Here is a 27,537-nt window from a genome sequence, read left to right on the forward strand (position 1 = left end):
GTCCAGCTCTTGTTCTGGGACCCTTTCTGCATCTCCACGAGAAATATCATCCATGAACTTGACATAATCCTTATAGTATTTCTCATCCTTTCTGAGACGACGTTCCAATGAAAACAGTCTGCGTTCTGCATACTGTTTGTTATTTGGGAGATTTGGATTGTCTGTTTTGAATGGAAGTGGGAGTTCATAGTGACCATTATCCTTCTGCCTGATGCCTTTGTTCACCTTTGACATGAACACTGTCTTCCTGGGATACTGGATTATCATCTGTTGTGTGCTCAGCGAAATCTGCTTCTAGAGCCTTTATCACATCCAGTGGAGTGACTTCTTTCAATTGGGTTCTGCATACAAAGTGCACTTCTTGTTTGAGCTCAACCGATTGTTTCATTGTGGGGGTTACTTCACGCACAATGACTCTGTGACTGGTGCCAATAGCATCACTTTTATTGTGTACTTGATAAGAACAACCAACGATGCTCCAGCCAAGATCCGTTAGTTGTGCATAGGGTTGATTGTTTTTGCCAGCCAGAACTTCTCTTGGTAAAAGGGCTTGTTGGCAGTTGTAGCCGATAAGTAGGCCAACTTCACATTCCAGCAGTGGAGGTAACTTATCTGCCAGGCTTTCGAGGTGAGGCCACTTCAAGGCCGTCTCAAACGTTGGGATGTGTGACTTATTCACTGGGATGAACTCTCTTGTGAAGACTGCTGGCAATGCAATCCTCTGCTTGCTATGGTATCCTCTTACTTGTAGGTTTAACAGCTTTTCACATGGTATAACTGTTAACTTGGCGGACATCGTCGAGAGCCGTAAACTGGCTTTTGCTTTTGTCTGTGTCAAGGTCTTGGGCTACTTCATCCAAGATGAAAGATGTATCGCTCTGTGAGTCGAGGAGAGCATACACCAGTACTTCTTGAAATGGATTCTTTGTGGATGAAACCCAAACAGGTAATATAGAGGATGTCAAAGTGCTTGGGCTTTCTTGAGCAACTCTATTGGTTGTTGCAATTGCAAATGCCTCTTTGTCTTTAGGATCAACCTTTACTTGAATGCCTGTCTTGTCTTGAGACTCATACGTTTTCAAAGGAGCTATTCCTTTACTCTCTGTGAATTTGTCATCGTGCAGGCATGTTAGATGTCTCTTTTGACACTTATCACATGTGCTTCTCTTGTCACACTTCTTTGAGTGATGTCCTGTCCTTAAACATCCAAAACAAAGCTTTTCTGTTTGTACAAACTTGACACGATCTTGAACAGCCTTTTCTACAAACTTGCAACATTTGTCAAGAGCGTGACCACTTTTCTTGCAAAATATGCATGTAACAACATTGTGACTTGAGTTACTTGAGTTTGTTATTAGAGTTTTGGCTTGAGTGACTTGGTTTCTTGAGTGTTTTGGTTTGTCAGCTTCCAAACCTTTGAGTGCCTGTATTGATGTTATGGGGTCACAAGCTAAGTCTGCTTCTGTTGACACGAATTCCACAAATGTCTGGAAATCTGGGTAATATCCATTGGTTTGTCTCATCTCCTTCGCCTTTCGGTTCCATCTAGACACAAGCCATTCATCTGTGCTTACCAGGAGAAATCCTTCAACTGCCTTTTTTGCAGGCCCACCAAGGTACTTTCTGAGGTAGTAGAGTCTCTCTTTTTTGGGAATGTTTTTTCTGTCGATTAAGGTTTCGAATGACGATTGCCAGTCCTTAAACTTTAATGGATCTCCACTGAACAATGCTGGTTCTGGAGTTGGAAGACGATTAGCACTTATAGCTTCAGCAAAACTCAGATTTGGTCAGCTTATTGGCAGAAGTTGTGTGACAGCTTTTGGGACTGGTGTTGCTTGAGGAATGAATGGTGGACTAGAGGCTTTGAGAGCTTGACTTGTGATTGCTGTATTAGCGAGTGGGGTAAATATGCAGAACTTGTGGCATTTGGAGCTTGGAAGAGTGTGAGTGGTGTGACGGGTACTGCATGAAATTCACTCACCAATTTATTGCTGCACGGCAAGCTGTGGTCTCATAGTTGTTTTCAGCCTCAATGTAGATTTTTACTCTGGCCTTGGCAGCATTCAACCTTTTGATTTCTTCCAAACGTTCAAGTTTCCTCCGCTGCTCTTCCATTGCTTGCTGTCTCATCAAATTTTCTAGTTCACATCGTTTGGTTTCAACTTCTAATTTTTGTAGTGTACTTGCTTGTCTCTCTTGTTCCTCCATAACAGCCAATATCTCTTGAGATGCTGCTGCATCAGCTGCTGCTTCTACTCTTTTAATTGACTGCGCACTTGAGAGAACTGAGTTACAATTTGACCTTTGTGACTTTGACTTTGATTCGGATCTTTCTGACTCCGACTTTGATTTGGATCTTTCTGACTCCAAGCATGATCCAACATCTGGCCGTGGCTCTTCGTCTTCTTCAGCATGCCCCTCTAGCCATCTTTTAGCCCTTTTAACAATGAAATCTGAAAGGGACGTACATGCATCTACTTTGCATCTCATATCTGGATCAGGAGCTTGTATCTGACGGATCTCATTGTATATGGCTTGTACATTCTGGCAAGAGATATTAACATTATCTATCAACTCGCTTAACTCACTCTCAGTGGCTGTATCAGTCAGTATTACTTTACTCAATCTTGCCTCATATCTCCATTTTTCATAAACAACCTTGTATCTGCGCTTGAGAGCTTTGAGCTTGTCTTCTTGAAGCTCTTTTCCCTTTTCGGTTAATGTTCTTGTTCTTTCGCTCTTGCGAGTCTTTGCTTCAGGTTGAGTAGTTGGTTCAGAGCAGTTCTTTACATTGGGTTCATCACTCATTTTGTATGTCTAGTCAGATGTAATTGTTTTAACTCAGTGTAACTCAGGTATGTAGATTAGTGTATATGTGCCTTAAGTATTGCATTAAGATTGCTTTTGTTTTGTGTAAACCTTTGATTATAATGAACTTCTTAATCAGCAGGTTGTTAACTTATAGCTTGAATAAACTTTCAATAGTTTTATCTTCAAACAAAATGCACAAAAACTTCAGCAATGAAAACAAAAGATAACCATAAAATGAAGTAGATAAGATATCAAGACCTTTTAAGCAAATGTGCTATGAAATAACTTAAGTTTAACTTGGCTTAAACCACTCTAACTTCCATTTAGCACAGTCTTTTACATATTTTATACGTTACTTCATTTTAATTTACTTTTATTGACGGAGCTCTGTTGATGGGGAGAGATGAACTAGTGTAATGGCACCACCTTGTGGTATATCTCTGTACCGCAACCCACTGTAGCTGCCGTCTTCAACTCGAGCTTCTCACCGGCGCTGGGCTGGGCGAGTTTTCACTGTAACTCCTCAATGGCAACACTGCACACGGTTTCTCGAGTACGGGCGCATTTATTATCTTTCTCAGATGCGATGAAACGCCGTGAAAACTACAGGACAGAGTAAACAGTGCAATTAGACACTCCATTTTGGTTTGCTAAGACACAATTGTAAAATAAATCTAACTACCTCGTGGCCGCCTGTCACTTCAGAGGTCTTCAGACGAATATCGATTTGTGCATCTTCTAGCTTATGCAGCTGGATAGCTAGCCTTTGGAAGCTGCCTTAAACGTGGCTCTCGCTCTGAAAGTCTTGAGCATGTGAGGGCGTGTCTATTGTACCTGTAGCCCGATAGTCTCTCAAGATCTCGTTAAATCTCGCAATACTAGTGGTAAAAACCAAAAGACAATAACTGGTGTAACTGTATAATAAAACATACTGCATCTTAAGAAAAATAAAGACATTTTATCAGTGAGAGAAATAATAATAAGATTCAACAAAAAAAAAAATCTCCTTTTTTTTCTGAACAAAAATCAACTTTATGCATGTATCCTTTCAAGGACACTTACAGACCCTTTGCTCAGTATTTAGTAGAAGCACCCTTTTGATCTAATACAGCCATGAGTCTTTTTGGGAAAGATGCATCAAGTATTTCATACCTGGATTTGGGGGTCCTCTGCCATTCATCCTTGCAGATCCTCTCCAGTTCTGTCAGGTTGGATGGTATTTTGGTGGACAGCCATTTTCAGGTCTCTCCAGAGATGCTCAATTGGGTTTAAGTCAGGGCTCTGGCTGGGCCATTCAAGAACAGTCACAGAGTGTTACACCTCCACAGCATGATGCTGCCACCACCATGCTTCACTGTTGGCACTGTATTGGACAAGTGATGAGCAGTGGCTGGTTTTCTCCATACATACCGCTTAGAATTAAGGCCAAAAAGTTATATCTTGGTCTCATCAGACCAGAGAATCTTATTTCTTACCATCTTTTAGTCCTTCAGGTGTTTTTAGCAAACTCCATGAAGGCTTTCGTGTGTCTTGCACTGAGTAGAGGCTTCCGTCGGGCCACTCTGCTGCCGTAAAGCCCAGACTCGCTTTTCCTTATGCAGTGATGGTTGACTTTCTACAACTTTCTCCCATCTCCCGACTGCATCTCTGGAGCTCACCCACAGTGATCTTTGGGTTCTTCTTTACCTCTCTCACCAAGGCTCTTCTCCCCCAATAGCTCAGTTTGGCCAGACAGCCAGCTCTAGGAAGGGTTCTGGTCGTCCCAAACATCTTCCATTTAAGGATTATGGAGGGCTCTGCTCTTAGGAACCTTAAATGCAGCAGAAATTTGTTTGTAACCTTGGCCAGATCTGTGCCTTGCCACAATTCTGTCTCTGAGCTCTTCAGGCAGTTTTTTTTTAAATATATAAATCAGAAAATGTCAACAATTCTGTGTTTTTCTGTCAATATGGGGTGCTGTGTGTACATTAAAGGGGCACTTCAGCGCTGGGAAGATGAATCTGTATTTAAACTGGGTCATCAATGTAGTAGAAATTATTATTTAGTTTTGTTTAGTTGTAGAAATTATTTTTGAATTTGGTGCCTTCTAAACTGAGAAGACAGAAAATGTATTTTGTCTCATGGGGAGGAAAAACTACAATTCCCAGAATGCTTCGCTGCCCTGTGAGGCCATTCCCAAAGCCACCTACTGGATAAAAAATAATTAGTTTAAAGACGTGTCATACGTGATCTTTGCAAACACAGCACATTACCTTCTTTAAAGCCCATGTTATAGAAAACGCACAAACCCAATTTTGATGTTCTGTTTTCAAGGTTTGAAAAGTGCTTGAATTTTTGATAAAGTGCTTAAAAATGCTTGAAATTGTAACTATTTCTTTTACAACAAATACCTATCTGACTAAATAGTTAGTTTATTAAATGTAGAAATAAAATGTTCGAGAGCCTAAAATTAAACCTGCTATGCTCGCGATCTGCCCGTCTATTTCCATGTGTGACTCCGCCCCCATGTTGTCGTTTCAATGAACGTTGGCTGAAAGATGCTAAATTTGGATTTTGGATCAAACGGGCACAAACCCTACAAAGTGCCTCTTGGAAAGTCTGCAAAAACACTTGCAGCTTTTCACTATGGGCGAGTCTGCTCTTTCGAGTCACATGAAAGGTAGGCTAAGTCATAGACTTTCAAGCTAACTAAAGTAGTTTACTGTAGCCTACACATTAGCGCCTATTTGTTTAACTTGAACTATTAACTGCTAGCTAGGAATTCAGAGTAGTGACAGAGTACTTATATCATGTATAACGTGATAATGTAAGATTAGCATGTCCGTTATGGCATGTTCATTTGTGGAATAGGCAGTAAACGTAGCCACAAATCCGCAAATTAAAACCTACAAACGTTAGCTCAGTGAAAATAATGCATAAAAATAATGTCAGATGGTCATACAAGTAACTTAGTGCTGTCAAAAATATTGATATTTTTGATATGCATCGATTAAAGAAATATCCGAAACAATACCTATCCTCTTTACACCTGTTGCTCTCCTCTCCGCCTCCTCTTCGGCCGACAGGTTAACCCTCTGAACACTACCGTGCCGACGCGTTCCGCTGGATTTTTCTTTATGACAGTGTGTTAGTGTGTGATCGGTCTGAATTTCGCACGGGATGAGACGCATAATTCTACAAATTCCTGCAGATTTCCCGCTCATATCTGAAGTGCGCACATTCCGTTATAAAGCCGACCTCTGACATACAAGTAAATAAAATAAAATAAAAGCTCCTTTTCCCAGCTTATTAATGGTCAAATACACACAAAAAATGTTACAATGTTCATCTGGGTGTGTATTAAAGTAAATAGTCGTAAACAGTTCAGAAGAATGAGTAACAGGAACAGTGTTTTGATTCCACACTTGCGTCAGGTCTTAAAGGGGCAGCAGTTATTCAAACTACAAAAAGACAAAAGATCACTTGCTGCTCTTTACTGATTAACTTGTGTAACTTTAACAGATTAATATGCATTTAATTTTTACAATGAAAATCCAATGTTATTTTAAATTTGATAACTTTGATAAGTTTCTCACCTGAATATAGTTAGACCTAGGCCTACCTGATTTATTTGTGCTATTGTTTTTGCTTATTTGTTCTTATTTGTTCTTTGTTATTACGGTTTTCTCTTCTTTTTACCATTTGAAGTCAAGCTTTCTTGTGCTGTATGTAAGCTACTGCAACACAATTACCCCATTGTAGAACATGCACTGTAAGCATATTTGTGAGATAATTGTAATGGTAATTGATCAATGTTTATGAAAAAAAAAGCTTAAGCTTTATCATATAAAGTGATCTCTTCAGAAGAAATATTTGATAGCCTCGACTTTTAATAGACATACACACACAAAAAAAGAAATTAATTAAAAAGAGAAAAGATCAATGAGCTGAATCTGATTGACTGTCTACCTCAAAGACGAATGTTTGCATTTTTAAAATTTTCAATAAATGAATAAAAAGTTAAGTGAACCCGTCGAGTGATTTTATTTGGGGTTATTGTTTTTACAATTACCCCAAAGGCAGGTTAGATAGTAAGCAAAGTCTACTTAGAGAGTGATACATTTAAAAGAAATACAACTTGTGATTTGGTTAAATATCTGATCCTTCTGCTTTACGAAACACAATTTTGGCTGTTTATAGCATTATCTTTTTAATGTGATGATAACAGGAAATAATAATTTTGACAATGTATTGGTATGTCATTTACAGTGGTGTTAGGTGCTGGAAAAATCTTTAAAATTGACCTTGAAAGTGCTTGAAAAGTGCTTGAATTTGACCTTTAAAAAGGTGTACGAACCCTGTGTTGTTGTAACTGAGGAGTCAGCACGTGTATCCATCGACAGAAACATAGCCTTCATAAAGCATTATTTTCAAGTTACAACCCATATTAACCCAGATGTGAGATGAACCGCAGTGTAAGTGTGTCCTGGCATCATTTACACAGGATCCCGGTTGGGAAACACTGGTCTGTATTGATTGACACAGCGCTGGTTTGTTTAGAACTATTGAGAGCGCCGTGATGAAGGCGTGTCGCAACTCTGTTATTCAACTGCTCTGGTTTTAAAAGCTATGTCACACTAAATGCGCCAAAATGCAATAAAACTTGTTTAAGATTTACAGTCGAATGCAACTGTCGAATGCACTCAAATGAGTGTGAGTGAGTGAGTAAGAGACGCGCAAAAGGGCGGAGAGAGAACTAAGGAAATGCAGCTGAACGAACATGCATGTCTTTTAAATAGTGTAAAAATGAATGAATGACAAAGCAATATGTGGCGGCCGGTGTTGATTCTGTGGCGTTCCGCCACAAATTTGTCTATGTGTGGGAAACACTGTCTTGTATGTTTGAGTCAGTTGATGTTTGATGTGAGTCACACATATAGACAAGTGATTTATATAAATGCTTGTCGAAAAAGTTTTTAATTGTCTGACAAAGAGCCTGTCCATTATACACAAATCCAGCAAAACACGGAAGTAAAGCATCGCCGACATTACTGCGTGCCTTGCTGCTAACTTAGAGCAGTGCGTACAGGGTTAATAGGTTAATAACTTAACAATGACTGGATTCTCCCCTCATGTCGGCAGTAATGCACGACAAGCTGTGAATGATAAAGGATAAAATGAACGTAAAGAAAACAACTCAAAGACAGAAAATAATTAAAACATACGTGTCCATTACAAAGGGACTTAAGTCACAATTAGACAAATATGAAACGATCAGTTACAAGAAATATGGCCTTATTAAATCAGCACTTAAACTTGCGTGACCTACCGATGTGCTCATACATATGTTCACAAGCTGTAAATAAATAGCCGACCAGTTGTAGCAATAGAATACATGTTCCTACAGGTATAAGATTATTTAATTAATCATCTGGCATGCGATGAGTGTCAGAACCTAAAATACTGGGCATGAGCTCCGGATGGATTGAACAGATACATCCTACCATCACAGATCAGCCGCTGCGTATGAATCACAGGTGTCGTGAGGTTTTCAGGCAGTGGACTCATACCATAATATGAGAAAACTATAAAGTTAAATTTGTGTAATTGTGACTTAAAGTCCCTTTATAACGGGCACTTTTGTTTTAATTATTTTCTGTCTTTAAGTGGTTTTCTTTGTTTATTTGATCCTTTATCATTTGCAGCGCGTCGTGCATTACGTTACTGCCGTTACGTTACATAACTGTTTGTTATTTCATGTTCTTAAAACGTCTTTGTGTAAAACAATTCCGTGATCGTGGAAATCAGGGCCCTAATATTAGCAACACAGCTCATAATGACAGTGTTCAGTTTTATTGCCGTCTTAATTACATTACATTTTGCAGACGCATTTTTACATTAATACACCCTGTTGTCAATAAATTACCTTTATCTGTAAGTTTTGGCCACTGCCTGACATCATATACCCAATGTTCCCTTTCACCAGACATTTTATTTAATGTGCAGGATCCGCTTAGCCTAGAAATCTAGACGCACCCTAGCGGCAGCAAATTTAATCTGCCCGCAAGTGTCGTCTAGGAACTCTCAATACCCTTCTGAGCTGTATTCCTCACAATCTGGGTGGGCCAATCACATCATTTATAGAGTCGGCGGGCGGGGCCATAATGACGACGGCCGCGCTGCGTTTGCGTGCTTCTAGTAAACACAGAAACTGGCGAACGGTGGCGGTCTTTCGAATCAGCTTTGACTGCGATTCCTGAAGACTTGTAGTTAAGCTTTTCTCTGAGAAAAGAACAAAGAACGGCACTGAAGTCATTCTTAAAAAGGGAAGATGTGTTCGGAATTTAGCCGACCGGATACGGCGAATGTTTAATCTGTCAGCGAGCTCTGCCCGCAAGTGTCGTCTAGGAACTCTCAATACCCTTCTGAGCTGTATTCCTCGCAATCTGGACGGGCCAATCACATCATTTATAGAGTTGGCGGGCGGGGCCATAATGACGACGGCTGCGTTGCGTTTGCGTGCTTCTAGTAAACACAGAAACTGGCGAACGGCGGCGGTCTTTCGAATCAGCTTTGACTGCGATTCCTGAAGACTTGTAGTTAAGCTTTTCTCTGAGAAAAGAACAAAGAACGGCACTGAAGTCATTCTTAAAAAGGGAAGATGTGTTCGGAGTTTAGCCGACCGGATACGGCGAATGTTTAATCTGTCAGCGAGCTCTGCTTCACCTTCGTTGCTCTGGTTGGTGTAGCGCTATCCTATCGCGTGCAGAGGGAGTTTAAAAAGACAACCGTTTATCCCGCCCCTCGGATTGAGCTCTGTCTATGGTGAATTTCCAGACCAAACTTCTTGATGTGGGTCTGGCTTGTCAGGCTAGGATCCGCTTTCATTGAAATGTCATTAGAGGACACCGGCAAGTGTCACACCGTCACGCACTTCGCAGGCACGCAGTAATGGCGGCAGGTAAGATGGTGGCGCCCATAAAGTTTGCGCCGGATTTGTGTATACAAAGTTTGTACACTGAAATGTTTTGCAATTTTTTTTTCTTCTATTTTTTAGTGACTTATTTGCCTATTGTAATTTTTCATTGCATTGACTTTTATTTTATTTATTTACAGTATGTTATAATTGTCGCTCTTCCATGTGCTTTCAGGCTGCCGAAGCATTCATGGTCCGTCTGTTTTCCGATGCCAATCTCTGTGCTATTCATGCCAAGAGGGTGACATTGTTTCCACGTGACATACAGCTCGCCCGGCGAATCCGAGGTGTTGAACACATGTAAAGTTGGATGTTGTCTTTTTTTGGGGGGCTGGGTGGGGGTGGGATTTGACATATTTCCTGGACACTTTGTATATTTCTTGGCATGTAATCTTATAATTCAGGATGTGATAACAGTTGTATACATGCAGCTATTTAAACTAAATGTTTGTATGTAATGGAAGTGAACTGGTGACAAAATAATTTTTAACAATTTCTTTAGAATTGTATTTTATTAAAACATTTTCTGTGTTGTAAAATTACAAAGATTGTGTTCTTTTACTGAGGATGTTTGTTGTTAATACATTGATGTTTTGTAGTATTGCTTATTTAAATATTTGTGAATTTGAAAATATTTTCTTTAGGTTTTTGAACGTGGATTGCTATTTGCATGCAAAGTTGTATAAATTAGTTTGGTTTTGATACCCTCATAGTCCCAAGTACCAAATTATCTGAAGTTAATTTATACAAAAGTTAATTTCAGTCCTATTATCTGCTTTGATTCAGCCCTGTGGTATTTTGGTGTTTAGCTCCAACCTGCCTCAACACAGTGTCTGAGATATTTCATTGAACTAGGCTGAGCATATGTTTTCTTTGCGGTATCAACAGGCAATATATATTTAACATGAAGTATAGGGCCTCCTGTACATCAATACCAGCAGAAGCGCCGTGTCAGACACGCTTCTGGTGTGCAAAGTAAGAGAAAACGCCATGCAGCCGCCCCGCAGATGACACGCAACAGTAACGCCATGCTCACACCACGTTGCCGGCCGGTTGGGGAAGCTTCTTGAAACACTTACGGCAAATTGTGTGGGTCTTGTCAACTACACGATTGCCATCCTTGTATGGAGCCAAATCAGTCTCAATAAAGATAAATATACACACATGATTCATAAATGCACACACATGATTCATAAATGTACACACAGGATACACAAATGCACAAAAAATTCACAAATGCACACACAAAATTTAAAAAGCACAGAAGATTCTCAAATGCACACAAAATTCATAAATACACACAACATTCAGAAATACACACAAAATTCAGAAATGCAAAGAAAATTTAAAAATGTGCTCAAGATTCAGAAATGTATTTCTGATGCACACACAAATATACCTTGATTTACAAACTGCTTGCGGTCTGTAAACTTCACTGCATTTGTGTGTGAATTTTGAGACTCCCCTGGCTCGACACACAAATGCCCTTTTTAAACAGTGACTGATCAGCAACCAATCAGATATCGCCCTTGTTTTAGCCAATCCCATGAACGTGTTCACACATCGATATAGCCTACAGGGGGTGCAGGAGAGCGCAAACACAAGTGCGGTGGAGGACTTCTTCTGGCAGATGCCTGTATTTTCTTTCTCTGAGTTTGTTGCTGTTTGTCAGCTGCCAATGGCAATAGTAACTCACACGCGCAAAACACAGTTAATAACTATTTGCTTGTATCACTAGCTGTTTATTAGAACTCATAAAGCACATAACGCCTTATAATGAGTGACCATATTCTACATCTTTATATACCTGAACAGTAATTAGAAGTACAATAATAAAATAATAATTACCTGAACATATAGGCTATAATTACCAGGAAGCCAAATATGATGTTGAAAGTCATTAGCGTTTCTGGCCGACTCACCGAACTTTTTAAACATGTTTAAAAATTATCGTAAGGTCGGATCGAGGTGCTCGGCTAGTCTCGTATTCACGATAATTTTTTAACATGTTTAAAAAGTTCGGAGAGTCGGCCCGATTTTTACCAGCATATGACTGTCCCCTATTGCCAAATCTTGCACAAGCACGTCACAGGCTCAATCTATGAGTATTATTAGCTCAGTGGCTGCAAACATACAGCGTTCACACTCTCACACACACACACACTGTCTCTTTGTGTTTCTCTCACGCGCACCCTTCTCTCTCCCTCTGGTTGTTTCGGTTGAAAGGAATGGCTACTGTTCTCTGCTTTTCAACAAATCCTTTGCACACATTTTTTCTTTATTTTTTGTATCTGATGAAGATAGCAGTAACATTGAAAGCTCGTGTGATCACCGCCGGCTCGTGGTGCAAACAGTCGTGCCGTGTACCAGCTGATTTGATGCGATGATCAAATTAAATGACTCTGCGTCTACAATATCTCACGACCTCCCGAGTGTCCGAATTCGCTCAGTGTATGCCCGCCTTTATGGGAAGCTATGGGAAGCCAAACAATCCAAAAGTGGGACGAGACAGCGGGATGACAGAGCTCACGCCGTACGGACATATCATCTGCGAACCATAAATGCACTCAAATATACAATAAACAAACCCCTCATTCCTTACAAACATTGGTTCTCCCTACAGTAGACAAATGAAATCAGGATAACATGCATTTTCTTTTGTTTATTATCTTGAAAAGTCAAGTCAACAGTGTTGTGCATCGATACTGAACTGCACACTATATGGAAATATCTGTAAAGCAGAAACGTTCATGACTTTCAACATCATATTTGTCTTCCTGGTAATTATAGCCTATATGTTCAGGTAATTATTATTTTATTATTGTACTTCTAATTACTGTTCAGGTATATAAAGATGTAGAATATGTTCACTCATTATAAGGCGTTATGTGCTTTATGAGTTCTGATAAACAGCTAGTGATATACAAGTGATATATGTTTTGCGTGCGTGAGTTACTATTGCCATTGGCAGCTGACAAACAGCAACAAACTGAGAAAGAAAATACAGGCATCTGCCAGAAGAAGTCCTCCACCGCACTAGCCCGCACTTGTGTTCGCGCTCTCCTGCACCACCTGTAGGCTATATTGCGATGTGTGAACGCGTTCATGGGATAAGCTTATAAGTTAACAATCCCCCACGTGAGTTCATGGGACTGGCTAAAACAAGGGCGATATCTGATTGGTTGCTGATCAGTCACTGTTTAAAAAGGGCATATGTGTGTCGAGCCAAGTCAGGGGAGTCTCAAAATTCACACACAAATGCAGTGAAGTTCACAGACCGGAAGCAGTTTGAAAATCAAGGTATATTTGTGTGTGCATCAGAAATACAATTCTAAATCTTGCCCTGTGCATTTGTGAATCTTGAGCACATTTTTAAACTTTCTTTGCATTTCTGAATTTTGTGTGTATTTATGAATGTTGTGTGCATTTGTGAATCTTATGTGCTTTTTAAATTTTGTGTGTGCATTTGTGATTTTTTTTGTGCATTTGTGTATCCTGTGTGTGCATTTATGATTCATCTGTGTGCATTTATGAATCATGTGTGTGCATTATGAATCTTGTGTGTGCATATGTGAATGTAGTGTGTGTATTTATCTTTATTGAGACTGATTTAGCTCCATATCCTTGTTCTTCACTGGGTAGCCAAAATGTTGCCATACTGCTGACTTAAAAGTTGGACCTGGACAGGAAGGATAATTCTGTGAGTTGGAAGGGGTGTGTTGCGATTCTGTATTTCACATCGCAATACAGGTTCGTGGACCTGCATATTGCGATTTCGGTTTCATACCGCATATCGTTACAGCCCATATATATATTGAAGGGGGGAGTGGGCCGACACCCTTGCCTCTTCATCATATGCATCTTATCCTTTTGAATGATTTTTAATAACCTCATGAATTAAATAATCAGTTATCCTTTCAAAATGAATAATTATTGACAATCAATTTTATTTGATCCTTAATACATTTAACTATTATTTAATATAATTTCTTTAATATGATTTTGACTCTATGTCTGCTGTATGGTGTCTAATTTGCTTTCCAGAGACGGTCTGACAAAGACAGTCTGACCGAGATAGCCTGACCTCTATCTCTGGGTCCTGACCAACAGGGCCTTGGAGAGAAAGTTAGAACTTCCAAGAGGTGAATCCTGCCTGTTGTTAGTAACCCCAGGACAGGAAGGGGTGGGGGGATTTGAGTCTCCCAATTGTGATTTCTTCCCATTTATATGGTTTGATTTTTTTCTTTTTCTTTTTTCTCCCATTTTATAGAAGTACATTTTTATCTTTATATTTCTTTATAGAATGAGGTAGATGACTTTAGTCATACTTTTCTTTCTGGAGATTAGTTTGTCGTGTGGTGTTGATATCTTGTTCTGTTGATAAGCTCACAGGACGCACTAACCTTGGAGGAGAAATGTGCCCTAGAGTCTTGTGTGTGTGTTACATGTTCTCTGCAGGTCTTCCGACTGGATTGGACCGCTTTTCTCACACCCTAGACCCCTAGTCTCTTGGCGTCTTTCTTGGACTCCCCTAAAGTCAACACTACCCCAATCTTGGGATTGTCTGATGTATACATCCTGATTAACAACAACATCTGTATTCTCGCGGGACATTGTTTAGACTTAATGCCAATCAGTAATATTCCACGTGTCCATAATGATGTAAATCATGTCCTTGAAATTGGTATAATTGCTGTGGTAATTCTGTCTAAGGTAGAGTCTGGCCTGCGACCTCCTCGAGAGAGTCTGAAGCTGGCTCTACCGATGAAACTACAAACTATTATTCAGTAAATTCTCTTCATTTGATTGAACATCCTGACTCCTGGTCTTCATTCTTCCATATCTGGTCTCTGGGTCAAAACTGTTAACCCCTAACTGTCCACCCTTTTTGATGGAGGATGCGAGCAATTATTCCTTGGTGACACCCCTTGCAAAACAACAAATAAGGTAGTATTTATTTATTTTATTATTTGGATACGGTTGTCTGAATGGAAGAGATTGGAGAAGAAGAGCAGTGTGCTTCGCTTCATTCCGCTTGTGAAGTGTGAGGCATAATTATACTAAAGGTTAATAGTATAAGAAGTCGCTGATAGCATCCTGACGTGCTGAAGGTAAGGTAAAAATGGTAGCAGACAGTGCAAAGAAGCGGACTCAATAAAGGGGAGGCCCTGCGGGGCAGTGGTAACGTCCTCTGCAGGAGCCCGTGTAACATAATGATAATAATAATGAATTTTATTTGTAAAGCACTTTACATTTTTACAATCTCAAAGTGCTACAAAACACCAAGTGGTAGTAAATAGCCACTTTTAAAAATAAAATAAAATAAAAATTATATATATATATATATATATATATATATATACATACATATACACACACACACATACACATATACATACATATACATATATATATACATACATACATATGTGTATATATATATATATATATATATATATATATATATACACATATAACACAATAAAACCTATAAAACACATTTATTCGAAAGCTTGTGTAAAAAGATATGTTTTAAGGTTTCGTTTAAAAACATCAATAGTCTGTGGGGCCCTCAGGTAGTCCGGCAGGGCATTCCACAGCCTCGGAGCTGCCGATGAAAAGGCCCTACCACCCATGCTGCAAAGTTTTGTTCTCGGAACTTGGAGGGTGTTTGTGTTTGCCGAACGAAGGGTGCATGACGAAGTCGGATAGGTGATAAGTTCCTGTAGGTAAAGGGGGGCATGTCCGTGAATACACTGATGGGTGAGGAGTGAAACTTTGTATTCAATTCTCAACCGGACGGGTAGCCAGTGAAGAGATTTCAGGATAGGGGTGATATGTTCATGCTTGCGCACCCTCATCAGGATTCTGGCAGCGCTGTTTTGGATGTATTGCAACCTCTGGATGCTTTTGCCAGAGATCCCGATGAGGAGTGCATTACAGTAATCCAGCCTGGAGGAGACAAAGGCATGGACGAGCCTCTCTGCATCAGCCAGGCTGAGAGTTGGACGGAGTTTGGCGATGTTCTTGAGGTGGAAGAAGGAAGTCTTGCTGAGGTGTTTTATGTGGGTGTCAAAGGTGAGCTGAGAATCCATTTTGACCCCTAAATTATTGACAGATGTGGAAAGAGTGATATTTTGGCCAGAGAAAGTAATGCCAGTGATGATTGAAGAGCGAAGCTGATGTTGCGTACCAATTAAGATAGCATTAGTTTTGGAACAGTTCAACTGTAGGTAATTGAGGTTCATCCATGTCTCTATCTCCTCCAGGCAGGTGGTCAGTGTGGATGTTGGCAGGGGAGCAGAGTAATTTGGGGTTGTCCGTAGATAAAGCTGTGTCATCAGCATAACAATGGAACGATATACCATGTCTGCTAATGATTTTTCCAAGGGGAAGAATGTACATAGAGAACAGTGTGGGTCCCAGCACAGAGCCCTGAGGAACACCACAGGTGACATTTTGGGTGAGTGATTTGCATTTTCCAAGGGCAACATACTCAGTTCTACCAGTGAGGTATGAAATAAACCAATTATGAACTTTTTCTGAGAGTCCAATGTTGTATTTCAGGCGTTGTAAGAGAATGTTGTGGTCTACTGTATCAAAAGCAGCTGTTAGGTCTAGTAGGAGGAGAAGAGATGGAGAACCAGTATCAGCTGTCATCAAGAGGTCATTGGTGATCCTGACCAAGGCTGTTTCAGTGCTATGACCAGGGCGGAAACCCGACTGAAACTTTTCAAACAGGTTATTGTGTTTGAGGTGAACATGAAGTTGTGCTGCAACTATTTTTTCTAGGACCTTCGATAGAAATGGCAGATTCGATATGGGCCTGTAGTTGGAGAGAACTTCTGGATCCATGGATGGGTTTTTCAGTAAAGGTTTGATGACAGCAGTTTTTAATGTAGATGGGATCTGACCAACCGTAAGGGAGTGGTTTATGATTTTGGTAATAAAAGGAGAAACTATAGAGAGGTTGGCCTTCAATAGAGTTGAAGGGAAAGGATCCAGAGCACAAGTGGTCGGCTTCATTTTTTTGATGACATCCTCTACCTGTTCCTGTGTAGCATTTGAGAAAGAACAGAGGGGCTGGACAATCTTCAATGGTGGGTCATCCATTTGAGGGGACAGAGCAGTAGTAGTAGTAAGGTTGGAGCGGATGTTATTTACTTTTTGTTTGAAAAAATGAATATGCATATTACACCTTTCCTCTGTGGTCTCAGAGTGGGAGAATGCAGGGGGTTTAAGAAGGTGGTTTATAGTTGAAAAAAGTTGTTTAGAGTTTCCATGGTTGGTATTAATGATAGTGGAATAATACTGTGACCGTGCGTTTCGCAGAGCTTCTGCATAAGCCCTCTTTTGTTCCCGGTATGCCTGTTTGTGAACAATAAGTCCCGAGGCCTTGAAGCGCCGCTCAAGGACACGCCCCGCCGCCTTCATCTTTCGCAGCTCGCAAGTGTACCAAGGTGCTGAGCGTGTGAATGAGACTGTCCGGGATATTAGCGGGGCATGGAGGTCCAGAAGACTGCTCAGGGACTGGTTATAAAAATCCACAGAGTCAGCAACAGAAATGAAGTCAGAAAAACTGGAGGAGACAGATGTGATATGTTGAAGGTCCTGGGTTAGGACATCCGCATTGATGTTGTTCAACCTTCTATAGTGGATCTGTCGCTTAGGTTTGGTGTGAGATGACAGAAAGGGCAACTCCATAGCCACAACCTTATGATCTGATACTCCAAGATCATAGACCTGCAGGTTACTGAGGAGGAGGGCTGAGTTTGAGATGACCAAATCCAGTGTGTCCCTTGGAATGTGTGGGGACATCAACATGTTGTTGTAGGTTGAGGGTGTCCAATAGCTGAAGAAAATCAGCAGCAGGATGACATGAGGGAGTGTCAACATGAATATTTATATCTCCCAGGATTATAATATTTGTAGAGGTAGTACAAAGTGTAGTGAGAAGATCAGATATTTTCGTAATGAATGCAGAATTGTGTTTAGGGGGCCGGTAGATAAGCACAACAGTCATTGGAAAAGGAGGCTTACATTTAAATGCTAAACACTCGCATGAAGATGTCACAGGCAGCGTAATGCGGGACAACTCCAGGTCCTGTCGGTGGATGACAGCTAGGCCACCACCGCGGCCCGTGCTGCGAGCTGCTTCCAAGTAACTGTATCCGGGGGGACAGGCTTCATTTATGGCAGAATACACCTCTGGCTGATGCCATGTTTCTGTCAAACACATAAAGTCAAGTCCTTTCTCCCTAATGTGTTCTTCAATCAGTACAGATTTATTACTGATGGATTGAGTATTAAAAAGTTCGAATTTAACCAATGACTGAGGGGTGAGTCTCTGGACCGGACACAAAACATTAAAATCCACTCCGCGCAGACTGGAATCCACTCCACGGAATGTATCCAACCCAAAGTGCAGGGATCCCGTGCTGGAGTGCAGATGTCTCGCGATATTTCCAGTGTGGATAGTACCTGGAGCGACGGCATTCCGATGACGCGTCAGACATGCGACAGATGACCAGAGAGATGGAATGCTTGTGGCAGAGCTGCTTGGCTGGTTATGGATAATGAATTTGCGACCAGATCCTCTATGAATGTATGGAGGACGGCGAAGAAGTCCAAGTTCTTTAATGATAGGGATATTAAACCCAGGTGTGGTTGCAACATTAAATCGGCGAAGTTGCAGGCTGGAATAGCTGAGCGCCATTCTGACCGAGGATGCCCGACAACATTAGCAGACAACACCGGCACAGCAGTGAAATAATTCCCAAAAGGAACACGGCTTACAGCTGGAAGGCGTCTGTAGTAGGTAGGTGCCACAGTTTAAAAACTTTTAAAAGTTTAAAAAATCGCGGGCAGGCAGAGTGGAGAAGCGGCGAACACACAACGCCAGCGTCCTCTCCCTCCCTCTCACTCCAAGTAGGTAAGGTCCAGGAGACATTGCAAATCTTCTCCATCTCTTCCATCTCAGATAAAGGGATGCCCTTATTTAAACAAATAAAATAGATTCAGGAGTTGTTTGCCAGGGATGCATCTGGAACGATACCGAGTAGAATAAAATAAGACCCAAATTGGGACCAGTATATGTGACCAGGAGTAAAAAGATACTTTGTGGTTTCATGAGTAGAACTCACTTCTATTCTATTAAAACTAATTTGAGGATAAAAATAAGATTCATTGCCTTACACTGCTAAAAACCTTCTCTGTGATCAAGAAAAGATTGTTTAGAAACCAAATAGGCGTCAGATAAACCCAAATGTATAGCCGTTTGCGCTCGCTGTAAAATGGGACGCGTACCAATGAAATCAATCCCTAATGGGGCTAATGAGTGGTACGACCTGGATGCACGTGACAGAATAGCGAAATTAAAGGTGCTAAATAAAAGAGAGTGCAGGTGGGCCATGGTCTGGGATGTTTTAATAAGGGGCTGGGAAAGTCTTGTGACAAAGTAGAAAATGCTGCCAGGTCTCTTCCTCTCTCTATCCTGACTGACTCTTATCAGGAAGTGCAGGTGGCCCACACTCAGGGATCCGCCCCACTTCCTGATAACAAAGAGGAGGGACCGTATGAAAAGGCACGCACAATATTGAATGCACAGGTTAAAATCCCTCCCCCATACATCCCAGAGGTTCTTTCCGCACAAGCAAAAAGTAAATTAACCACAGGGGTCAAGAATATCAGTGTGAGAAGGCCAGAGAGTAAGACATGAGGACACCAGCTTTCCAGCAAAAGAATGGGTTTATTTTACCCCCCAAAAATTACAAAAAGTCACAAAATAAAGAATACAAAATAAATCAATTAAATCTAACAAATAATCTAGGTCCACAAATAATCTCTCCACTTGGTATCGCATAGCGGAACTCTCCGGCCATAAATCTCCACTGCTGCATGATAGTCAGCCTTTTTGCCTGTCGAGACCACGGCGCTGGATGGACGCACACACTGAAACCAGCGGCATTATACTCAACTCAGACTCATCTCACGGTAACTTAAACTCAATAGAAACAAGGATCAGTAACAGACATAGCACAATGTAAGCCAGTAAGTGTGCACTCCAAACTGACAAACAAAGGTCTACCTAAATAAAGCATTGAAAATATGTCAAACAAAGTATGTTTTGTGTTTTTATTATATAAAGCTATATAATAACCTCAAATACTAAATCAATAAAAGGAAAATAATGGTCAAAATAAACAAATATGTAGTGGAATGTATTAGAGGAGAATGTATGCGCTGTGAGTGTACGAAGGAATGGGTGCAAGTTACCCTTATCAATGTCAATCAATCAACTTTATTTATATAGCGCTTTTACAATCACGATTGTGTCAAACAGGATAATATTGCAACAAAATTAGATTTTGCTGTACAGTCGTTCTGGAGAAAACTGTGATGTTATCAGCTTATTTTCATTTATCATATAGCTACAATGTTGGCATATCAGTATTATAGTTTATAGAATTAAATAAAACCGAATTCATAAATTTTATTTGTAGAATTAGTTGAATAACTTTAATCATAATTTTAGTGTCCCCAACTGAGCAAGCCAAGCCAAAGGTGACAGTGGCAAGGAACCAAAACTCCATCAGGGCATGATGGAGAAAAAAAAACCTTGGGAGAAACCAGACTCAGTCGGGGTGCCAGTTCTCCTCTGGCCTATTAACACACTGTGTAAGATTATTATTCTGGCAACCTTACAGGTCAGAAATCATATTAGATTGGAATATTCAAAATTTCAGGGTATCACGGAAGAGACAGATTTATTTAGGATGGGGCGTCGATTACACAAGAGTATGAATACATGAAAGATCGGAATTATTGCGCCGCAGACGGGTTTTTGAGCATGACGTGCCAGTGAGGCAAATTCGGAGGAGACACCAATTGACACGGCTCAGCAGACACTCCAGGATGCGTTGGTCATGTCCAGGCAGGTCCACCATCCGATCCGGACAGGGCCCAGATCCGGGATAAACAGAGAGACTAACATTAGTGTAGCTGTAGATGCCACTCTTTTTATGATGTTAGGAGTACATCAGGTGTTATGGGAAATGCGTGGCCGCGGGTTCAGCCATCACAATCAGATTGTCCTCTGTTGAGGCACATAAACCCAGAAAAACAGTCTTTGCCGCCCCAATCCGACATTCGGAGTGGGACGACCAGAACACTGAAATGGGGGCTGGGCATGAATATGGGTCATTGACCAGACTAACCCCAGCTGAGAAAAATAGTTTGCTTGCGGGGATAGAACCTTTCAAAATGTACAGCCCAAATAAAGTTTTATGGTTTAAGGTAGAAGCCATTGCCAGACAAAAAAAAATCTGGGCATTGCTGACATACAAGCACTGGTGGAGGGATTAATCCCTACCAGTAAACTGAAAGCTGTACAAACAATTAGACCCCACCCCTTTGTTCCTTCAGACTGGACTTGCGAGGCCTACACCACTTACAAGTATGAGGTTGAAGAACTGTTAGGTCAGGGGTCATACCCCTGGACCAGTGTAACCCAGGTCAAACAGAGAGTACGGTAAAGCCCTTTAGAATATGTTGACCATTTTCGCATAGCCTATGAAACTTACTGTGCTGTAAACTGTAAGCCTGAGGATTTTGATTGCTCCATTGTCCTTGAATCTGCCACAGGCAGCCTGAACTTGCTTCGCTTATCTCAATCTGGCCCTCATTGTAAACAGAGATGTGCAGTGACTGATGTTGACAAAGAGACTGAAACTCAACCTGAGTGGAAGTTTTTGATTTCTAAATTTACTGATGTTTGGGCAAAATATACATTTGATTGTGAGCTTGCCCAAGTTCAGCCACTGAGCATCCCAGTAACCATGCATGTAGCCAAACGACAATACCCTTTAAGAAATGAGGCTCGAGAGGGTGCGAAGAGTGTGGTAGACAAATTATGCAAATGGGGTATCATAATACCATGCACCTAGGGATGGGTATCGTTAAGGTTTTAACGGTATTACTACTCTTAACCATACTGCTTATCGGTCCGGTACTTTAACGGTATTCTTATCGGTACTTTTTGAGATTTTATATATATATATATATATATATATATATATATATATATATATATATATATATATATATATATATATATATATATATATATATATATATATATATATATATATATATATATATATATATACAGTATTGTTCAAAATAATAGCAGTACAATGTGACTAACCAAAATAATCAAGGTTTTTAGTATATTTTTTATTGCTACGTGGCAAACAAGTTACCAGTAGGTTCAGTAGATAAACAAACAAGACCCAGCATTCATGATATGCACGCTCTTAAGGCTGTGCAATTGGGCAATTAGTTGAAAGGGGTGTGTTAAAAAAAATAGCAGTGTCTACCTTTGACTGTACAAACTCAAAACTATTTTGTACAAACATTTTTCTGGGATTTAGCAATACTGTGAATCACTAAACTAATATTTAGTTGTATGACCACAGTTTTTTAAAACTGCTTGACATCTGTGTGGCATGGAGTCAAACATCTTGTGGCACCTCTCAGCTGTTATTCCACTCCATGATTCTTTAACAACATTCCACAATTCATTCACATTTCTTGGTTTTGCTTCAGAAACAGCATTTTTGATATCACCCCACAAGTTCTCAATTGGATTAAGGTCTGGAGATTGGGCTGGCCACTCCATAACATTAATTTTGTTGGTTTGGAACCAAGACTTTGCCCGTTTACTAGTGTGTTTTGGGTCATTGTCTTGTTGAAACAACCATTTCAAGGGCATGTCCTCTTCAGCATAGGGCAACATGACCTCTTCAAGTATTTTAACATATGCAAACTGATCCATGATCCACTGCATGAAAACCCTGGAATACGGCATTATCCGGGCATGGTAAACTCCTGTGTAATTTGAGGTTTACCGGACGTATGTGGGAAAAAGCGGATCAGAGTAACACGGAACAGTATATTTCAAGATACACCCGGAAACCTCACATATGCGGACATATACAGGCATCCGTGAAATTTCACGGAAATATACAGCTGAAACACTGCTGGGTGCTAGGACTGGTGACTGTTAGGTGTGAAGAAGACCTTTCATATGTTAATGACACTGAGGTGTTGTCTGTTCTCAGAGGGAGGGGTGGCAGGGGAGGACTTCAGGATTGAGGATTATGACTCTTAATCAAATTTTTTAAAAAACACTACAAAATAAACACCCCGAACATACAGCCACAAAAACAGAGCATTTAAATTAAGAAATTGAATGGAACAAATAAAGGAAAATTAACCAACCATTTTAGAACAACACACATTTATTGTGAAGTTTTACAAAATGCAGTTACAATAACATTTAATAAAAAGGAACTTACATAAATGTGAAATAATGAAAAAAATGGCTTTAAAAACACAATAAAACGGATATGCTCAAAATAAAATTAAAGGAATAAAAAGAAGGTCGTTGGAAATCGCATGGGGCTAAATCTTAAACATTGTGCAAATGGGAATTATGACTGATACCTTTTCTTTTTTCTGACTTAACTGCACAATGTATGTACTTAGTACACATCTCCCTGCAATACGTTCCACAGGTAGGAACGCTGCTGCACAATCAGTCTGTGTCCCATACCTCCACAGGGTTCCCAAAGAAACATCTGTCTGGATGAGGGTGCAACCACAAAACCTTTGCAACAACATGGCGTATAGTACGCGTGTTAGTTTTTACCACTGATTATAAGAAATCTCTTAATGACTCCAGCACGCAGCTCTGCATTTGGGTCGAGGACTGGTTCGTCCAAGAATTTGTATTTCTCTCCACGCCTCTCTTTTTAAAAAACCCAGATCTTTTTTTACCAAGGTCTCTAATGACTGAGTTACTTTCTTGTAACAATAGGTTAGTTTGGGGTACAGATATTCCTTGCCATTGAAGCTTATCATCTTTTTGGACAGACATCATATTCAGTGAAGTTGTCATACTGGTATATTTTCTTAGTTAATATAAAGTCTTGGGATTCATACCAGCAAATTGCATTAATCAATCAACTTTATTTATATAGCGCTTTTACAATGACGATTGTTTCAAATTAGCCTCACAGTGTCAAACGAGACAGTATTGCAACAAAATTTTAGTTGGCTGTAGGGTCAACAATGTTGGCAGATCAATATTATAGTTTATAGAATTAAATAAGACCTAATTAATTCATTTTATTTGTATATTTAGTTGAATAACTTAGATCATAAATTTAGTGTTATAGTTTGTGTGTCCCCAACTGAGTAAACCAAAGGCTACAGTGGCAAACCCAGAGGAGACACCAATCAACACTGAGAATATTTCCAATGAGCCATCATTTGTCTGAGGCATAGCAGCAGTGCAGTGATGGCATTGTCTGAAATGTTGAACAATGCTTGCCAGGTTAAAACCATTATTGCTAATAGCTTTACAAGTAATAAAGCAGAGCTGTCTCTATTGCCATTATCTTCTTCAGGTTTGTCATCTTCTTCAAAATCCAAATGTTCACTGTGCTGACCATCTGTAAAGACCTGTTGCTCTTCATGGTCACTGTCATCATCTGAAGACGTTTCACTGAGCTCCAAGGAAAGCCTGAGCAGCTCATTGCGTTCTTCTTCTTCTTCAAAAAAAAAAGAAAAAAAAAAAAGACATTTGTTAGAGTTTTTTTTTTTTAGAAAAAATTAATAGAAGTGTAACAATACACATCTGTCTGTGTGCATCAATTTAAATGTAAGGAGCCTTGCCTTCAGTGATGGATAAATCAAGAAGATCTGCCGAATCTTGGTTCTCATGTAAATGCTTGGTTTCTTCAAATATGCAGAAATCAACTTGCTCTTGGTCTCCAATGTCCTCTGTAACAATTAAAGAACAATACAACGATTTTAGCTACACACAAATTTACATAGGCTACACAAGCTAAATACAAAGATTTAGTTTAAACAGTGAAACACAAACTACTGGAAAAAACACAAACTTACTACATTCTGAAAACAAGCAAATCACTATTGTGTGTCAAATCTAACCAAAGCAGATCATGAACATCAGTGTAATGTTGCACGACATCAGTAAATATATAAACCAAATGTTGATGATCACCATCTTATTTTACTTGTCATTTGGTTTTACATCAAAAAAAATGTTCAGTAACTTACCAAAATGAATACCAGCATTATGGAGCCAGTCCACAGGTCTCATTTCGTCTGGATGAAGTTCATCACATGCACTCACTTCCAGCTCTGTGTTGTGATTTGTCTCAGCTGTAATCGCTCCATTGTGAAAAAAAAACTTTTTTTTGTGAAGATAAAAATATGCATGTGAAACATTCTCGTTGCAGTGGTCGCAAAACCGCCGAGCTCTCTTTCTCGTATTATTATAAACAGGTGGTTGTCCTTCCATGTTGATAGATCATTATGTCCAGCATTATATTTTTGCACCAAATTAAAGATACACCTGCGACGCGTCATACCGAGGGCGTGGTTTGAGTGGGGATTAGCAAGCAAACAACACGCGCCAAAGAGGGGGCGGTTTGAGGTTTGAAATCAACCACTCACAATAAAGGTGGGGACGGAGGCGCACCCAATAGTAGTGTATTGTTTCATGCGCGCGAAAGTTGAAACCTCCGCATTGTTTCCGGAAGTACAGAGAACGGATTGTTGTTTTTTGTGGTGTTTGGTTGAGATTTGGAATCGATCATTTTCGACAGATTTAATATGGAGAGTAAAAGGAACCTTAGTTTTTCTACTCCACTGAACAAAGGAGGACATGCAGCCTCAAGCTCAAGCCCAGTTACTGTGAATGCCTTGATGAAGCAGCTGATCTCCGGCCAGAGTGCTATATCTCGTCAGCTTACTACTTTAATATCTGCACAGCATGAACGGGCCGATCTTCTCCAAGAGGCTCTCCAGCGTCTTTATTCTCTCAAGCAAAAGTATGAGCAGCACGGACTAACTTACAGGAAGAGCCTAACAACATTGTGAAAAGATTTAAAAGGGCACGTAACGTGAGGTAAGTTCAGTTTTTGTTATATAATGTGCCTGTAAACCAAAGTAGGCTTACAATTAACGTTAGCCTAATAACGTTATGTGTTTTGTCTCCAGCGGTTACTTTGATGGCCATCTTATTCAAACTTCAAAATATTGTGGTTCTTGCAGATTGTGAATCCGTTTAAACGCATTTTAATTTCAAACTTAACAGGAATCTGTAAGGTGCCTTTGTGTGAAACCCAATTCAGAGAACAGCCCACACAAATACGATCCACAAACTGGGTAAGACTGCTTATTGTATACTTTAAATGTTAGGTTAACCTACTTCTAACGTCATATGGATTTGAAATGCAAAAACTGAATTTCATTAATTATAACTGCAACTTTCCCCCCAGAATAGTCATCACACAACCTCGCTTTGACCATTTTCCTTTGAAGAATTAAGGACTACTTTTACAGATGTTGACCCTGAATGTGTAAAAGGTAATCTTAAAGATTGTATTATTTTTTTTAAAGTAATTTTATATTAATATTTACCATGTGTGCTTTGTTTTGCTTACTTTTATTGGTATTACAATTATTCATGATTTATTTAGCAGGTTGCAAGACATATTGAGACACCACGGAGGAAGTATTCTGTGGCTCAGCCTGAAAAGGCCCAAAAAAAGACACACTATGAAGAACATGGCAAAGAACCGTCAAAGAAAGAGAAGGGTAAGTTAAGACACTTGCTAAGCATTTATTTTCTCTTTAGGAGATATGATTTTGTCAATATTGTGATTAAACTTATACATTAAACCCAATACTTTGATCAAATCTGAGTGTGACATAACCATACTCATTAGTGAATAATGCAAATTGCTTGTAAACTGGAGTGAAGAGTTCTGCTTGTCATGTGAGCACCTTCCTGCGATTAAGACCTTACTCTTAGAATACATAGTCGCATTATTGTTGCACATGTAAACACAGTCTGTGTTTTAGTGGTTAAATTACTGTCATGTTTTGCAGTTGCTGGAGACCAGGTCCAGGGTTGTACAAGCTAACGCAGAAAGAGACCTGTGAGAGACCGCAACAATAGAGCAAATGTCTGATGAAGATGCTGTTGATGGAAGGCCAGTGTGGATGGTGAGGTCTCCACCAAACAGAACCACGGTTGTCTGCGCTCTGCCAAATGCTAAGAACCAGACTAGAGGCTGACCCATGCTACACGTCACATCATCAGTGCATCATTATAATGTATCTTTACTTTAATGGCTCTTTGGAAATGTTTCCACTTATATATATTGTTTACTTAGAACATATATTATATGCATTTTTTTTCTTTTATTCCTTTACATCGCTGTCCTTTAAATAGAATTTGCTCACTTTTTTTTTCCCCCATTCATTTTATAATATATGTTTACAATGCTCTTTGGGAGTTTTTTTTTTTTTTTCACTTATTTTTATTGTTTACTTAGAACATTTATGTATATTATATAACCTTTTTTTTAACATTCTGGTTCTAATTTTATAATGTTTACATTTTTGCATTGTCTCATTTTATAATGTTACATTTTAGATACACTGTATTTATTTCTTTATATCACCAACTTTTAAATATGTTGTGTTAATTTTATTTTTCATGCCTTTTTTACCCTTTCATTTTAACTTATGTTTATTTTATATAGTTATATTTATATTGTTTATTTGTTCCTTTTAAATGCCTTTATTTTTGTATTTTTTTGTTCTTTACATTTTCATCCCTTTTAAATACATTTTGTTCACTTGTTTTTGTTTCTCCATTCTATTCTTTT

General features: G+C 39.6%; 1 protein-coding gene and 1 long non-coding RNA gene across 4 annotated transcripts in view; both read left to right on the top strand.

Moving 5' to 3' along the window:
• The window catches only part of cenpa (histone H3-like centromeric protein A), a 77,899-nt gene extending 67,641 nt beyond the window's left edge, over positions 1-10,258 (top strand). Inside the window, exon 5 of one of the 3 annotated variants that reach the window (XM_067425889.1) lies at positions 9,942-10,258. In XM_067425889.1, the coding sequence (XP_067281990.1) occupies positions 9,942-10,070 (129 nt within the window). In that variant the 3' untranslated portion in view covers positions 10,071-10,258. The remainder of the gene's footprint in view (positions 1-9,941) is intronic. The other 2 variants (XM_067425887.1, XM_067425888.1) reach the window with 2 other exon arrangements.
• A 14,924-nt stretch (positions 10,259-25,182) lies between these two features.
• LOC137048334 (uncharacterized) lies at positions 25,183-26,960 on the top strand. The gene is made up of 5 exons (XR_010899384.1): positions 25,183-25,766; positions 25,956-26,026; positions 26,140-26,227; positions 26,341-26,458; positions 26,753-26,960. It is a non-coding gene; the product is annotated as an uncharacterized lncRNA (long non-coding RNA).
• The last annotated feature ends 577 nt before the right edge of the window (positions 26,961-27,537 follow it).

Source organism: Pseudorasbora parva, chromosome 19 (assembly GCF_024679245.1).
Source record: "Pseudorasbora parva isolate DD20220531a chromosome 19, ASM2467924v1, whole genome shotgun sequence".
Classification (NCBI taxonomy): domain Eukaryota; kingdom Metazoa; phylum Chordata; class Actinopteri; order Cypriniformes; family Gobionidae; genus Pseudorasbora; species Pseudorasbora parva.